This window comes from Athene noctua, chromosome 11 (genome assembly GCF_965140245.1).
Source record: "Athene noctua chromosome 11, bAthNoc1.hap1.1, whole genome shotgun sequence".
NCBI lineage: Eukaryota > Metazoa > Chordata > Aves > Strigiformes > Strigidae > Athene > Athene noctua.
In genome coordinates this window covers 16,762,358-16,777,571 of record NC_134047.1, presented here as the reverse complement: position 1 = coordinate 16,777,571, position 15,214 = coordinate 16,762,358, and the positions used below count along the sequence as shown (strand labels likewise).

The following is a 15,214-nucleotide window of genomic DNA, read 5'->3' as shown; positions in this document are numbered from 1 at the left end:
CGATGTATTGGTTCCTGGCACTGAGAAATTTGAGTACATGAAGCAGATGTTTTTGAGCTCTTGGCCACGTTTTGGATATTGTTGACTTTTTCATTAACAGAATGCTGGTACACAGCATTTTAAGCTTTTTGCTGTCTGTAGTAGCAATGACATAATGTAATAACTCCACAGTAATAATAATTAGTAAGATGCACATAGTTTGGTGATTTAGTCAAATTTTGCAGGTGGCTTTTGTATTGGCAGAGCCAACATACATGTGAGTAGATTTCTGTTCAGGGCTAGGAGTTTTGATGGGTACTGTCACTTGAATTGCCTTTTGGACACTCTCCATCTGTCGTATGAAATGCTTGCATTGAAGCGCCAGACAAGGAGAATAGGGCAGGTTCTGTATTAAAGTTCAAAACGTGTTGCTTTTGGCGAATGGTGGCAGTGAGGGGTGATTAACATCCTTTTACAACAACGGATCTTAATTTTCCAGTAACTGATCATAATGCTTAGAAATCAAGCAAAAGACAGTTTTAGGATATTTAACTTGTTTGTCTTTGGAGTAGGTGGCAATTCTGTATCATCTCACTGAAAGGCGTCATTATGGGCTATGATATATCCTGGTGTAAGCACTGGCATGGGACTCTGAATAATTCTCCCTCTGCAGTAAGACAAGACAAGAAATTTTATCTCCAGGTTGAAAAACCTGGAGATAAAATTCCTGAAAATATTTAAAAGGTATTCTTGGGCTGTTAACTCCTCTCAGGTACCTAATAGGCACAAAGTTCTTTGTTAATAGTGTCAATATAGTGCAAGAACTGTGAGCATCAACAAGAAGTGTTGATGAGACATATACATTGTCTCTGAAGGTAAAAAAATGGAATACACTCAGGTCAGTCTCAATTAACAAAAAATGCAAGGAGGTACTATAATAAATAGCAAGTTATATAAGCAGGAGTTCTGCTCAGTTATCTAGGCACATCTTATCTTCAACTGTTTTGAAGTAAGAGAATAATTCATACAGCCATGTTCCCACTTAAGAAAGTTGAAATGATGAAAAATCCTAACTTTTCATCTTAACTGTTTCTGTACCTAGTGCTCTGGAAAAAGAATTGCTGTTTTCCAGGAGAAAATGAAAATCTTTTAAAATTTGATGCTGTTAAAGACCCCAAAGACCCCCTGCCTGTAAGAGACAAATGTGTATAATGCAGTTGTTATTATAGAAAAATATTATAAAATAAAAACCAGTAAGCACAAACTCAAGACACTTTGATCACTTGGAATGGAATTGTAAAGGTCAGTCTGAAACCCACAGACAGCCAGGAACTAGAATCACTGTCTCATAATGAACTTTATGCCAGATTTCTGAAAACGGCGCAGAGGCTCATGTTCTCAGTGCTCGTTACGAACACAGTACGTTCTTCCTCAGCAAAACAGAGCTGGGAGGAACACTGGAAAAGGCTGTGTGATTTAGGCAGAAGAGAGAGACTCTTAAGTCTTGCGGTCTCTCGGCAGGGCAGAACACCGACCCAGCCCGGATTAACCCGGTTAAGAACGCACAGAGGTTTATGGTCCCCGCAGGACTCGAACCCTCAATCTCCTCCAGGCCACGCCCCCTGCCAGGCCACGCCACGCCCCCTGCCAGGCACGCGCCCCCCCAGACCACGCCCCCTCCCGGTACGTTACCGGTTTCGGCATCCATTGTGGCTTTTCAAACCCACGCCCTGCCCTGTCAGCCAATCAGCGCGCTCGCTGCCGCCGGGGGCTGTCGGGAGTCCGCACGCCCCTGGAGCGGAGACTCGGGCGAGATGGCGTTGCCGTGGGCACGCGCAGTGGCGGTGTGCGGTGGCCCGGCGCATGCGCGGTGGTACGCGGGTCGATTTGCCCCCCCCGTGCTTCCCGCGCGTGCGCGCTGTGAGGCGGCGGCGGGCGCGGAGGGGTGTCCGGGCCGAGGCGCTCGCTCCCCTCCGGCGGCGGCACCGGGAGCGCCGGAACCGGGGCTAGAGCCAGGATCGGGACCCAGCGCGAGCAGCTCGACCACCAGCAGCTGGGGGAAGGGGCCGCCCCCCGGGCTGCCCCCGGCATGGGGCGCTGCTGGGGCCGCCCCCCTCGCCGGGCCCGGCGCGCCCCCGGACTCTGCCTGCGGCGCCGCCCGCGGGGCCTGTAGGGGCGGCCTCGCCGCGCCTGGCCAGGGGCAGCGGCGGCATGAGGAGCCGCTGCGGCCGCCGGCAGTGAATGGGCATCGCGGCGGAGCGGGAGGAGCCGGAGCCGCCACCGCCGCCGCGATGGCTCAGGAGAAAATGGAGCTGGACCTGGAGCTGCCGCCGGGGAGCGCCGCGGCCCCGAGCGACGGGGGCGGCCTGAGGAGATCGAACAGCGCCCCCCTCATCCACGGGCTCAGGTGAGCGCGGCCCGGCCCGGCCCGCGGCGCCAGCGGCCGCCCCGGAGCCCCGGCGGCAGCGGGGCCCGCCCCGCCCCGGGAGCGCCCTGCCCGGGGTGGGGGGGTGGTCGTCGGCTGCTTGGGCAGCGTGGGCCGCCGCCAGCCGAGCCCCCGCAGCGCGGCAAGCCCCGCCGTTGGCCGTGGCTAGCACAGGCCCCCGGCTCGCCCTGCGCCGTGGCTGGTGCGTGGCGACGGCCTCGGAACGTGTCGCTTGTTGCTCGGGGCACCGGAGCCCAGGCGGCGAGTTACTTGTAGCTGCGGAGCCGCGGCGTGCGCATCGCCACAGGTTGGCAGGAGGGAAGCGCTGGCTGGGCCCCTTCCGTGGAAGTAGTGCTTCTGTTGAAATAAAATGGATGTTTTCAGAGCGCTGGAGGCTGCAGTGTGTACCATAGCACTGTGTGGTTTTAAGAAAAACACACCTTAGAAAGTTGCTCACGAAACTTTTTTTCCCTCCAGTGACAACTCGCAGGTTTTTCAACCTTACGTGTTGCGCACTCGCAGGAACAGTACGACAGTTATGAGCCGCCACAGTATGGTAAGGAATCTTAAGCATGTTTTGTTTACACCTAACAAGAAGTAATTGGGATAGAAAAATGAAGTTAGACTCGCTTTGTATTTGCACTAGGTATCCTAGCAAGCTTCCAGGCTGCAGAATATGCATTTTTTTCATCTCTGATTGCAATCTGCAATGGAATAATACTGGTGTATTAACTCTGTGTCCCCAAGAAGATGACAGTAGCTACATGTGGTTCCCGCTATTAAGTACGGTCATAAACTTAATTTGAACCTGACCATGGGTTGGAAGAGAAAACTGCTGTCCTAATTAAAAGTCTTGAAGGGAGTTTTTATTTGTTGTAAAAATGGAAGAGAGAGTCGCAAGTCTTTGGCGCTTTTTTGGGGGGCAGAACCCCTCTTTTGCAAAGGCTGAACTGAACGCTAGACATCAGAAAATCATTTAAAGAAGATTTAATTTATTTGCTGGGTGATACTCTGCCAGCTATTATATAAGTCTGGTAGTGTACAGTAGTGCAGTTAGTTAACTTTTGTAAAGATGTGGCATTTCTTCTTTTTCACCCTTTCCTTGTCAACTCAGGGATCCATATGCTCTTTTCCACTAAAATTTTTCTTTTTCATTTGAGGGTAGTGAAGATTAAGTATTGCTTTTCTCAAAATCCATAGAACTTAAAAGTCCTGAAATACGTTTCTGCGATATCTTCTGTTCAGAAAAAGTGAGATAGAATTTTAGTTCATAATATTTTGTTATGAGATTTCTTAAAAAATAAGAATCCAAAGTTTTGGAACTCAAATCAGCAGGTGTTACAGTAGACACATGGGCATCCTGAGTGGGAACTGTTGGCCCATTTGTTACGTGATGATAGCCAAAGTTCCAGAGGAATTGGATGCATAAAATTGTATGCCATTGAAAAATTGCAAAAGTAAAGTTTTAGGGAGCATTGCTCAAGAATGAGCTGAAACATTGACACTTCTCCTTTATAACAGCCAACTGGTTGAGTCACTTAGTACGGGATTTTGTCATCTTACTCTAGGCAGTAGGGAATTGTATAATACTCGTTTCATTTCTAACACCTCACTTGTCTAAATGGCATATGGAGCTATTTGTGTTTCTGAGATGCTAAGCAGTATCCGCCTGCAAGTCTGAGATCTGTGCCACTTGCTGAGTGATAGAATGAATTTGTAAGTAGTAAAACAAGTCTTTTCTTTTGAAGGTCAGTGTTTTCTTTTTGCAGCATTGAGTCATCCACACGTAGTTGTACAGCTCATTTTTAATTCACTAAGGATGTAGGTGATGGTAAATAGGATGTATGCAAGCTGTCGATATGTGATTTAATCATTGTGGCTGTCACTTTTTTTTCCAGTTGTTGTCATCATCTCCTATTCGTATTCCTAGTAGCCGACTTCATCAGATCAGAAGGGTAAGTGTAGTTTTTATCTGTATATTTTGTGACAGAACAAAAAGTTTTATATAATATTGAAATACTTACCTAAAGGGAGTTTGTTTACTCTTGAGTTTTTCAAGTGCTAGAGGAAGTGGAGTCTTTTCAAAAGACTTAATTTCAACAAGAAAGTGTCCTGGAAGGTTTATTGTTGCCATGTTTAAACTACCTTGCATCTTTGAAGTGTTGTTTCATTCAAGAGAAACCCCAGTGAGCTGGGCTGGTAGCAGTCTCTTCTTTCTGGAGTAGTCATACTGTATGGATCTCAATTCTAATGGCAAATTGTTGAATCATGAGTGCTATTCTAAGTACCTGTGATTAATCAAATGTTACGGGAAAACTTAAGACGTTCATCTCCTGCAGGAGGAAGGAGTGGATTTAATGAACAGAGAAACAGCACATGAAAGGTGAGTGTTATAGAAACAACATGATGAAGTAGCCAGAGTTATCCTCTTTGTAGCTGCTGATGAGATATTTTTTTTTGGTGTTCTAGGGAAGTGCAAACAGCAATGCAGATAAGCCAGTCATGGGAGGAAAGCTTGAGCCTGGTAATCTCTTTATAGATGTTTCCTATTGAATTCTACTTTTATGCTCAACTGACAAATTTAAGGGGAAGAGAGGAATTATTTGTGAAACTAATTTAAGAAGAACTTAAGTTCATCTGCTTTAGCTATTTTGTACGTTTGGCCCAGTGACTTTCCATTAGAAGGTTGTGCCTTGGATTCTAATGTCCCATGCCAGTGTTAAGTCTGAAACCTTGTATTTACAGAGCGACAATGACTTGGACAAGTCTGAGAAATCTTCCTCTCCAAAGAGGATAGACTTCATTCCGGTTTCGCCTGCACCTTCACCTACAAGAGGAATAGGAAAGGTAGGATAAGTGAAATACCAAACTGAGGGAACATTTCAGAATTTTCAACCAAGACGTGTAACTTCACAGATTGTTTCATAGTTTTAAAAAACCCACAACCAAACAACAACAACAAAAAACCCCCAGACCCACATTTTATTGGTTTCTAAGGATCAGTTACCATCTGAGAGCCTGTAGAGTTCAAGCAGGGTGCTGGTTCTGTCACACTGAATGTTTTCAGTTGCTGCTATTCGTGTGATGTTTGGCCGAGTTAGGGTTCTGGTTCTAGGGAATCTGGAAGAGGTCATGGGAGTAATCAGATTTGGACATGATCTTCAGCTGCGTAAGTGGGGGGATGCTGGGGAGGAAGCACCAAAACTGGAATGTATTGTATGTGTAGAGTAAGAGTGTAGGCAAAGACCAGAAGCTGCAAATCTGTGTGGTGAGGAGGATGAAAATACATCCCTTGGTGGTGGAAGGGAAGGCATAAACCCACTGTTGTCCTGCAGGACTCCTCGCATGTGCTGAACTTGCACTGAAGGCTGATGGCAGATGCTGGATAAAGGGAAGGGATGGATCTTAAACTACTTTTTCCACTGAGAACTGGAAAACTGAAATGTAGCGCAGGGAAAGTGACAACTGTGTTTAAAGATGGGCTGCTTGACCTTGCTTTCATACTCTTGTGGTTCTGCTTTTGTGCTGCTACTACTTATTGCATGCCTCTACCAGTATTGATGCATGCAGTAGCCACATACGAGTGCTGGGTAAACGTGTTCCTGGTGTAACACTGATGCTGACAGCTGGCCCTGTACCTTTGGAATCACAACTCTAAAGCAGTAATAGATAACTTGACAGAAACATTTTTATGCTTAGCTCTGGGCATTCATGAGCTAAACTCAGATTAGCTGCAGAACCACAGAGCTAAATACCCTATTCTACTCTGGAATATTGTGTTACGTTTTCAGGTCAGATGAATTTTGAGTAAAGTTGACTTGTTTGTTTAACAAACCTCTTGAAAGAAGTAAGTCCAGAATACTGTACTGCTGCTGCTAAATGTAACAGGAAGAAAAATAACTGTCTAATTTAGAAAACAATTTTTATTTCAATTTCAGATTTGTGGGTTTGAATTATAGGTTAATCTGAGCAGTATTGCATTAGTCAGTATAATTTGGAAGTTAAATTTAAAGCTTCTAAGATTGCATTTGATCATCTCTGCCTTACTCTGTTACTAGCTTTTTTTTAACTGGCAGTGTTTTGTTTGGAGGGTGGGGTGAAATGCCTGCGTATTTAAAAGGAAATTCTGAAGTGCCTTAATGTGACTTTTTCTGCAGCAATGTTTTTCACCATCGTTGCAAATGTTTGTGAGCAGTAATGGGTTACCTCCAAGTCCTATTCCCAGTCCAACAAGGCGATTCTCCAAGTAAGTACTATCTGCAAGTAACAAGTATACATTGACATTTTCAAGCATGGCACAAAGATTAGTTAAAGCTGATGTTAAGGCATTAAAAGAGACTATAGTTTTACAATAGCTGAAGTATTGCTACATAAAAATGCTCTGAAAGTTCAGCCTTTACTAGTGGTAGCTTTATGTGGGTGCTCTTACAGGAGCCTGTGTCAACTTTAAACTAGACTTGATAACTTGTGGGGAAATTCCAGGGTACTTGAAATGAACTTTAACTTTTTCAGCATATCAATTTCATTTAAATATACACACAACTTAGAAATGGATTCAAATGAGTATGTGATGTGCTAAGGGAAGAAGACCCTAGAAAATTTACTACAACTTTGCTGTTATAGGCAGCACTTCTTTGTTAGCTATGTATTTAGATTCCCTAAGCATTCCAGTTGTGCGGCAGTAGTTTTAAAGGACGTTTCATGGGATTTGGTTGTGTTGATTTGATGCTAGGTATGGTGGTGGTCAGACCTGGAACTTTTACAGGCCTGACTGAGTATCAGTATTCTTTCTCTAGCAGGAGGAGTCAAAGTCCAATCAACTGTATCAGGCCCAGTGTTCTTGGCCCCATTAAAAGAAAAGGTATGTGCATTTAAATTATCAGTTGTTTTAATATGGATGTAGTTTTGCACCTGGATACATTTCTCTCTTCCTTATTTTTTCTATTGTTCTGTAAATATAATGCACTTGTGTCCATGGTGAACTGGAATTTGCCAGTCATAACTTAAAAATATAAAGTAGCTAGTCTAAAACACAAGAATGAAAAATTTTAAAAGCAGCTACTGCTTGAAAGAGGCAAACTATTACACATCAAATGAAACCTTGTGAATATTTGTAAGCCCTGACATTCCTAAGAGTACGACTGTAGGGTGCACACCCTTCAGATCATTTTAGGAATGTTGCTTATCATGCAGTATCTTCTAAACTTAGTACTAAATGTTTGTTTTTACTCTGAAAGTTCAGAAGGTGAGTGTTCAGAGAAATGGAATAGATCAGTGCTCTTTCCTCCTGAAGGGAGACAACTGCATTCTTTCCTGGAAATATTCCATGTTAAGGATATTCAAATTACATCCCAGAACAGGTCTTCGTAGTAGAACTGTATGACTGAGATATTTACAAGTGTGCCTCTAGCTATGCTTACCCTTTCTGCATTTTTTTTTTAATTTGGGAATCCTTAACTGCACCAAAAGCATCTCCTTTTATTTTACAAGACTTATATTTAGCCTTCAAGAGAAGTTAGTTGTTTTTTTTTTAGGACTGCTTCTCTTATCAAAGAGTGTTGTCTGATTTATATTGAATTGACAACGGAGAGAGACAAGTTTTCTCATAGATAACAGTCTCAGAGATAAAATTGTTATTTTCTGTGAATTTTAGAGGCATTAAAAATTGAACAAAAATTCATCAAGCTCAGTAATCAATAGGGAATAGGTATTCATACTGCATTGTTTTACTTTAAACATTTTACAATAGCCTTTACACAGATTGTATTAAAAACAGTGCAGGTAAAGGGCAGGCTTTCCTCACCCTATCCATGTGCTCTTGTGGGGTATCTTTTACAAACTGGAGATAGGAGTTTGCCTTTTTTACTTGAAATATCAAGGAATTTTGAAAATATTACTTAATTTTAGAACATCTAATCCATTTAAATGAACCTAATTTATTTTCCTAAATACATAACCCTATTTTCTGAATTTCAGCCGTAGCTGTATGGTTCATATTCTACAGGCATGACATGGTAACAAATTGACACCATGATAGGTGGGGGGAAGTAAAGCAACATATCGAAGAACATTTCACTGCCTTAGGGAATTAATACTGGTAGACTGTGCGATGTGTTATAGCAGTGCAGCGTTGTCTTTGTGAAATGCCAAGTGGCAAAAGAGTTACCTAAGCTGGTGGTTTGGGTTTTCTTCATTTTTGTATAAGACAAAATATAAATGTTTTATAAATGTTTTTTGCCCATTCTGCTTGATAGAAGCAGTTATTCCTTCCCTTTGAAGAAGGGTATGCATCCCTGTGGGCTAAAGGAAATAAATTTGAGGGGGTTGTAAGTCTTTTATAAAATGAGTGCTAGTATAATTCTCTTGCACAACATATTAATATATACTGGTTTGCTGTAATACTTCACCTCTGTCAGCTTTTCAAACTGACACCACAACTGCTATGAAGTGTAGGTAGAAAGCCAGAAAATGTGTTTCCATTTCATATGTTTTTGTTGCCAAACTAAAAATTAAAATATACTGTAGCTGTGAGAGGGTTTTCTTTTTTTAAGCTTGTTATTGGCAAGTTTATGATATTTCCAAATGTGTCTATTGTACAGAAGCTATTAATGAGTTAGCTCATTCTCAGGGTAGATTATACTGAATAGATCATATGAATTCTCGCCATCATGTTTAATCTTTTAATGTCAGGAGATGATTACAGGTACAAAGATAGTCTGATCCATGATGAGTAAGTGGAAACATGTACCCATGCCAAATTTTCTGTTCACTTCTCCTGTAGAAGTGTACATATGCATCAGAATTTGTTGTATGCGGGAGGGTGAAACTGCAAACCAAGCTGGCATTCCTATTTTCATAACGACAGAAAATTTTGATCTCTATATTTTGACTTAGCAGTTGAAATGAGGCAACTGACATTACTTAAAATCAAGTCACAATAATTAGTTTGCTTTAGATTACTTTCTCTGATTGTAGTCCAAGTAGCAAGTGCCTAGTTTTATGTCTTTGTTGTAGCTCCTCGGATACTGCTGAAGCCATCAGTTAAATTAAGATGGACTGGATGGTTAAACAACAGCTAGCATCAAATTAATGTCTTGCCCAAGTGCTTGGTTGGCTAAATTAAAGGACTTGTTACAAATGCAACCTTGCTCTATTGTGGGACAGACCTCCTTTTACAATAGACAAATATTAAATGGACGTTCCAGAGACTCAAGTGAGTTTGATTATTTGCACTATTTTCCTTAGGTGAAATGGAAACTGAAAGTCAGCCAAAGAGACTTTTTCAAGGAACAACCAACATGCTTTCTCCAGATGTTACACATCTGACAGATCTCAGTTCATGGTAAAATATTTCATGTGCCCTGAAATGCTGAAACAAGGAATGTGCATTTATCACAAGCTTTCTTGTTTTGTTTTGTTTTCCAAAAGAAAATACTTTGTGTGTAGCTTGCATATATATATTACTGGGAACTATTTTTGTGGTACTGTAGTATGGTAATGTTTCTGCCTCTTTGATCAATTCTTTGAGCAGAGTCTAGCCTAGATTTTGTGTATCGGAACTTTTATACTGAATATAATTGTTACAAATCCCTTTTGGTTCATAAGCAAGGTTACTTTGCCTCAAAGATGCTTCATTGTTTCATTAGATTGTGGGAAGTGGTCATATAGTATCTGTGGTGCTTACCTGAATACTTGGAAAATGTGTGTGTGAGCAGTTACTGCAGTTACATAGTTCATGTTGATATATTCATGATTTTTAGTGTTACAGTTTGTCTCCTGTCTGTATCACCATAAAAAGCTGAGTTCTTTGCATCGAGGCAGACACTAAGTATTCTAAAATATCAACTCTGTATTAGTATCATTTCAGTTTACCAGACTTTAAACTGTATAGAAATACTTTTTTCCTGTTGCTTCCAGCTAAATTGCAAAAGCATCAGTTTATATGTCCTCTGGAATCTTGTACCAAGACTTCAAAATCCTAACACAGGAATTCCTTACAAGGGAAAAATAGGTTTCAAAATCTTGCTTTGTGAGAAGTGCAACACTAAAGAACATACTAGCTAATTAATGACATCTTTGCTGCATTGCTGATTAGGCTGTTAGTCCTTTCCCGTAATGTTTAAAGATTTTATTCCTATTAGTTGTCACCTCCTTTCTATGACTGATTAAAATCAGAGTCAATTTATTCTGCATGTTTAAAAAAAAAAAAAAAATTCTGCTCCTCATTCCCATAAGGAGCATGAATATATATAACATGCTACAGAAAACAAGGAGTCTTCAGGGCTGCCAGTCTTGCAGGAAAGACTGAGTGGTAGTATAGGTCTCCTACATCTTCTCTACAAAGGCAAAAGTTACACAAAGTCTTCATGCCCATGTTACTAAATAACCTTTTTTTCTTTTTCCCCAGCCTGTCTTCAGATATTCTTGATGGGAGCAGCAGCAGTGTTGGCTCTTCCTCTGATTCACTGACTAAAGGCAGCATAACCACAGAGTCTCCAGTAACATGCTCAAATTCGTGCTCTTCATTCATTTTGATGGATGATCTCTCACCTAAGTGACTTAAGTTCTGAGTCTGTCCAGCTGTGCTGTTCCCTTACTGTACACTGGTACAGAGAAACAAACTCTGATCCTTGAACCATTAACATGAGGATTATTAAAAGGAAAAAATATTGTAACTGTAATCCTTGGCGACTTTCCAGTGTTTTTTTTGATTTATCCATTTAATGGACATTGTAGACCATATTAATGTCTGGTTTTGCAAATTTATTGTTTAAACAAGATGTCTGCTCAGATTATACTAACTTCTTGCTTTCAGGAACTTGCATACACTTTTTGATTCAAAAAAATAGGTATTTACCTATTAGTGTTGCAATTTGTAGGAAAATATTTCTCTCATTATTGTGATCAATATGTCTAGGGAAATAATTTGGTTCGGAAGGATTTGAAAATACTAATTTATTCTCTGGCACTTCTACCACTGAGTAAAACTATTCTTGCTTTTTTTCAGTCACTAGCCTCCAATTCTCTTATGGAAGGGAGGAAAAAATATTTTCTTTTTTTAGTGCTGCTAGTCGTTTTTATTACAGAATAATTTCCTCACAGCAGGTGTGGGAATCTCACTCTGTTACATTAAAGGAAAACAGAAACCCACAACAAGGTAACTAATGACTGGCACTTTTGGCATCACTGAAGAAATAACAATACTCTACGAACATGATTAAAATAGCTGCATAGTTCTCTCCCCAGATCCTTTATCCTGCAGATTGTATGAAATAAGGTCAATATTCAGCAAGATTTGACCAAGGAAAATTAATCCACGCCTCGATCTAAGACATACAGTGCAGATAACTATGTTATTTAAACTACTGTGTAGGAGAACCATGTATGGCACCATCGATGTCTCCTGTGGCATTGAGGTCATAGGTATTTTTGTGCCTTAGGGGACATTGTTACAAAATTATGGAATGTAAACCAGAGGGGTGGGTGGGAAAAGTCCTCTGTGTACAGCTTGTTTATAGAGTGCTTACCAGAGTTTCTTGTCGATGCTGCTTTCCTTAGTGTTCCTTTCCCAGGTGTGTGCTCCGTTGCAAGGTGCTGTGGGCAGCCCCAACTCAGCTGTGAGATGGCAGCCAAAGTAATACCCTTTGCAGCCGTTGTGTACAGCCTTCGTACCATTGTTGGTCACGAGCAGGGCAAACAGCTAAGCAAACAGTCGATTTCTAAGGAAAGACTTAAAAGTTTGGATTGAATACGAGCTCTGCAAATTGTTTGGCTAAGGAGTTCTATTTGAGCTATGAGTAGTCTTGATACAGTACCTTGGTTAGTCTAAGGTAAGACAATAGATATTTTACTTTTTAAAGACTTTAACGGGGCAGAATAAATCCGTTTGTAATCTACTGTGTTATGCTATTTATTATTTATAACTATGTAAAAAGTCTGTGGTGATGAATTATAGTATTTTTTTATGATTGAATAAGTTTTTTTTATGTTCAGTAATTGCTGGCTGGTTTGTATTTAATACGCAACATTGTCTGCCAGAATCATAAGCTTCCATTTTTGAATGTTTGTAACATAAATGCTTTTGTTACCTAAAAGTACAACTTCTGATCTTTCTGAAAGAAAATAGCACTGAATTTAAAGTAAGATTATGTGCTTTAAAAATGAGCACAATCTCTGGCAATACTGTCTGGCTACAAAGGGGAGGGGGAGAACCATAGTTTTTTCTTTTCTGAAGAAGCTGTTGAGTTTCCAGAAGACATGTACATACCAGATTATTTTAAAAAGTGTTTCCATTAAATTGTAAGAAGTTCCATAATGGGCCAACAGTGGCACTATTATTTGTATTTTCATTTTCACCTGTGGAGCATTAGTTCCCCACCTCAAATAAATGTGCATATTGTAAAATATTGTCCATTGGTGCCATTTTTAAATGAGCTTTACAGTATTGAATGTTAATTTTATTTGTATATGCACAGTGCTATTTCTTGAATTTTTGATGTCTTAAATTGCTTAATTATTTTTTTATTCATGCTTGTATCTTCTCTGCCTTCTTGATGCTAAAAGAGGGCTGCTTTTACGTCTGCAAAATATTGATAAACAGTCTGTGATAAAATTCAACCTGTTACCTGTGCTCCAGTTTCATTATACCCTGCTTTTATTGGTACTGTGATTTAGGAATCTGAACAAGGGGTAACAGAAGGGAGAAACCTATTGCATGCTTTCTTAAAACTGAGAAGAGCATAGCTATTGCTTATTTTTGGCTGACTTACCTGTACAATTGATGTATTCCAGATTTGTTTGTTAGTGGAGAGTCTTATATAAGTGCTGGCCTTTGTAAACATTAGAATGTAAGCTTCATAAAGCAAACGCACAAATATTCACTCTTGTTACAGCATTTTTTTAATGTTCTGGCTATTCTCCACTCTTCAGAAGACACTGCTCTTTTATAAAATATATATTATACGTATGTAATGCACACACACACACTGTGTCTCTTTTCAGAATGAGTGTCACTGTGTAATGTAATAGGTCCCATCCAGGACTGTGTTCTGTTTCACACGCAGAGCTGTAAGGCCACTTGTTCATTTTAAAACTAAGTTTTCTAATACTTTGAATGCTGATAAGCTGATACTTAACCGCATGTGAGTTGCTGCTGCTTACAGAATCAGTCTTTGTTGCAGTGTAAAGGCTAGTACAGCGTTCTATGACTAAAACTGACTAAAAGCTGCATTTACTGGATCTGTTAACTGTCTTGTCTGTAATGAATTAGGTACCAGTTTGGGGAAGAAGGCCAGCTGGTGCTGGTAGTCAGCTTTAGTATATAACTACTGACACACTTAACTGTTTTTTTATGACTTCATCAAACTTATTTGTGCTGGATTACCATGATGAGTGTCTGAGAATTTGTGTCTTTCCTCCCCCTCTTTTTTTTTTAATAAGGAATCATTAATGCATATCTGTTGTTGAGAATCACTAGTGATGGCTTACCTTTTAATGTTGTAACCGTTGAGAAGAAAGTTAAAATACCAGCAAATACTAGTGTAATTCAAGCAGCATTTTAGATGGACTATTTTCGACATGTTAATTAGTACACCATTATGATGTTGGTCTTTATTCGCCTCATTGACTAGCACTGCCTTGAGAGCATAACCGAAGCACGCTGAATCCTCATTTCGTGGTCTTAAAATGCTGGAAGGATTTTACCAATGATTTAGAAAAATGTGTGTGTCAGCTGTGGAACTCTGTATGTTTTGATAATATCAAGTGTTCTGAATCAGGAAATGGATCACAGTATGCATGTTTCATTCTTCTTCATTGAATTTCAAATTGGGGATCATGGGCCCAAAAGCCTGTATTTAAGGGGCTGTTTTTCTGACTGTATGTGATTAAATACTTTCTCCTACAATGAAAGTAATTAAACTGTCAGTGGGTGAGGATGTAAATCCGAGTCCTGCGGACTTTATTGCAAAACTCATTCTTGAAATGCACAAGGAAAGCTATACTGTATAAAAACACCAAAGTGGGATTTTTATAAAAAGTTATGATAAAAATAGAGTGCTCATTTTAACAACTCAAAATGCTAAAAAACATTTTAAACTTAAGGCTTCAGCTTGGCACATTTCTCCAGACAGAACCACGTTGGGGGCTGTATGCAGAGGTTAACTTGAGCAGGCTTGGGCAGATTTGGAACTCTCCTATTCTGGTGCACAAACACAATAGACTAGACTTGGGAAATAATTTTTTTGCAAATATTCGCATTCTTATCTGTAGACCCTGCTAATATATTGTGTGACAACAAAGATGAGAACTTGTTTTTCCTGGAGGAATTTCATCTGCATACAATCTTCCTGGTAACTTCATAATAAAAAAAGCTTTGCATTAATACGGGTTCAAATATTTCATGAAGTCATCGGACTGTTTCATTTTCTTTTTTGGAGTAAAGGCCAAGAAATATTTTTGGAGCTATACAAAACTGCCTCTTGTATTCCAAGGCTATTATATAAATGGCAACTGTCCATAGTAAGTGGAAAGGGACTTTGCCTACCATTCAATATTTCAGTCTCTCTTGAGATCTGTTAAATAATCCTTAGCAAATTTGGTGACTGATGTAAGATGGGTCACTGAAGGTACCAGATGACCCAGTGAGAAGGATGTAGTAACTAGCTCCTTTGACTATAGAGTTTTAGCTGTGAATGTAAACCTAGCTTAGCCAACTAATTTTCAAATGAAAAATGTGTTTTTCAAGCAACTGAGACTTTCGTTAGGATCTGGGCTGTTCAAACTTAGCGGAGAAGGCACCTTGTTGGCAAG

At 40.3% G+C, this 15,214-nt stretch overlaps 1 protein-coding gene and 1 non-coding gene across 7 annotated transcripts; both read left to right on the top strand.

Moving 5' to 3' along the window:
* Positions 1-1,905: 1,905 nt before the first annotated feature.
* Positions 1,906-14,775, top strand: PABIR2 (PABIR family member 2). Of its 6 annotated transcripts, none has more exons than XM_074914915.1 (10): positions 1,906-2,386; positions 2,882-2,960; positions 4,303-4,359; positions 4,744-4,787; positions 4,874-4,928; positions 5,150-5,251; positions 6,562-6,650; positions 7,201-7,265; positions 9,650-9,746; positions 10,812-14,775. In XM_074914915.1, exons 1-10 carry the CDS (start codon positions 2,271-2,273, stop codon positions 10,960-10,962), a joined length of 855 nt encoding a protein of 284 aa, XP_074771016.1. In that variant the 5' UTR covers positions 1,906-2,270; the 3' UTR covers positions 10,963-14,775. The 6 variants fall into 6 exon arrangements, with proteins under 6 accessions (XP_074771016.1, XP_074771011.1, XP_074771012.1 ...); XM_074914910.1 differs by having other exon boundaries at positions 2,145-2,386; positions 7,204-7,265; XM_074914911.1 differs by having other exon boundaries at positions 2,145-2,386; positions 2,882-2,965; positions 4,296-4,359; positions 7,204-7,265.
* Positions 10,592-10,737, top strand: LOC141964833 (small nucleolar RNA U109). The gene has a single exon (XR_012634394.1). It is a non-coding gene; the product is annotated as a small nucleolar RNA U109 (small nucleolar RNA).
* Positions 14,776-15,214: the final 439 nt, after the last annotated feature.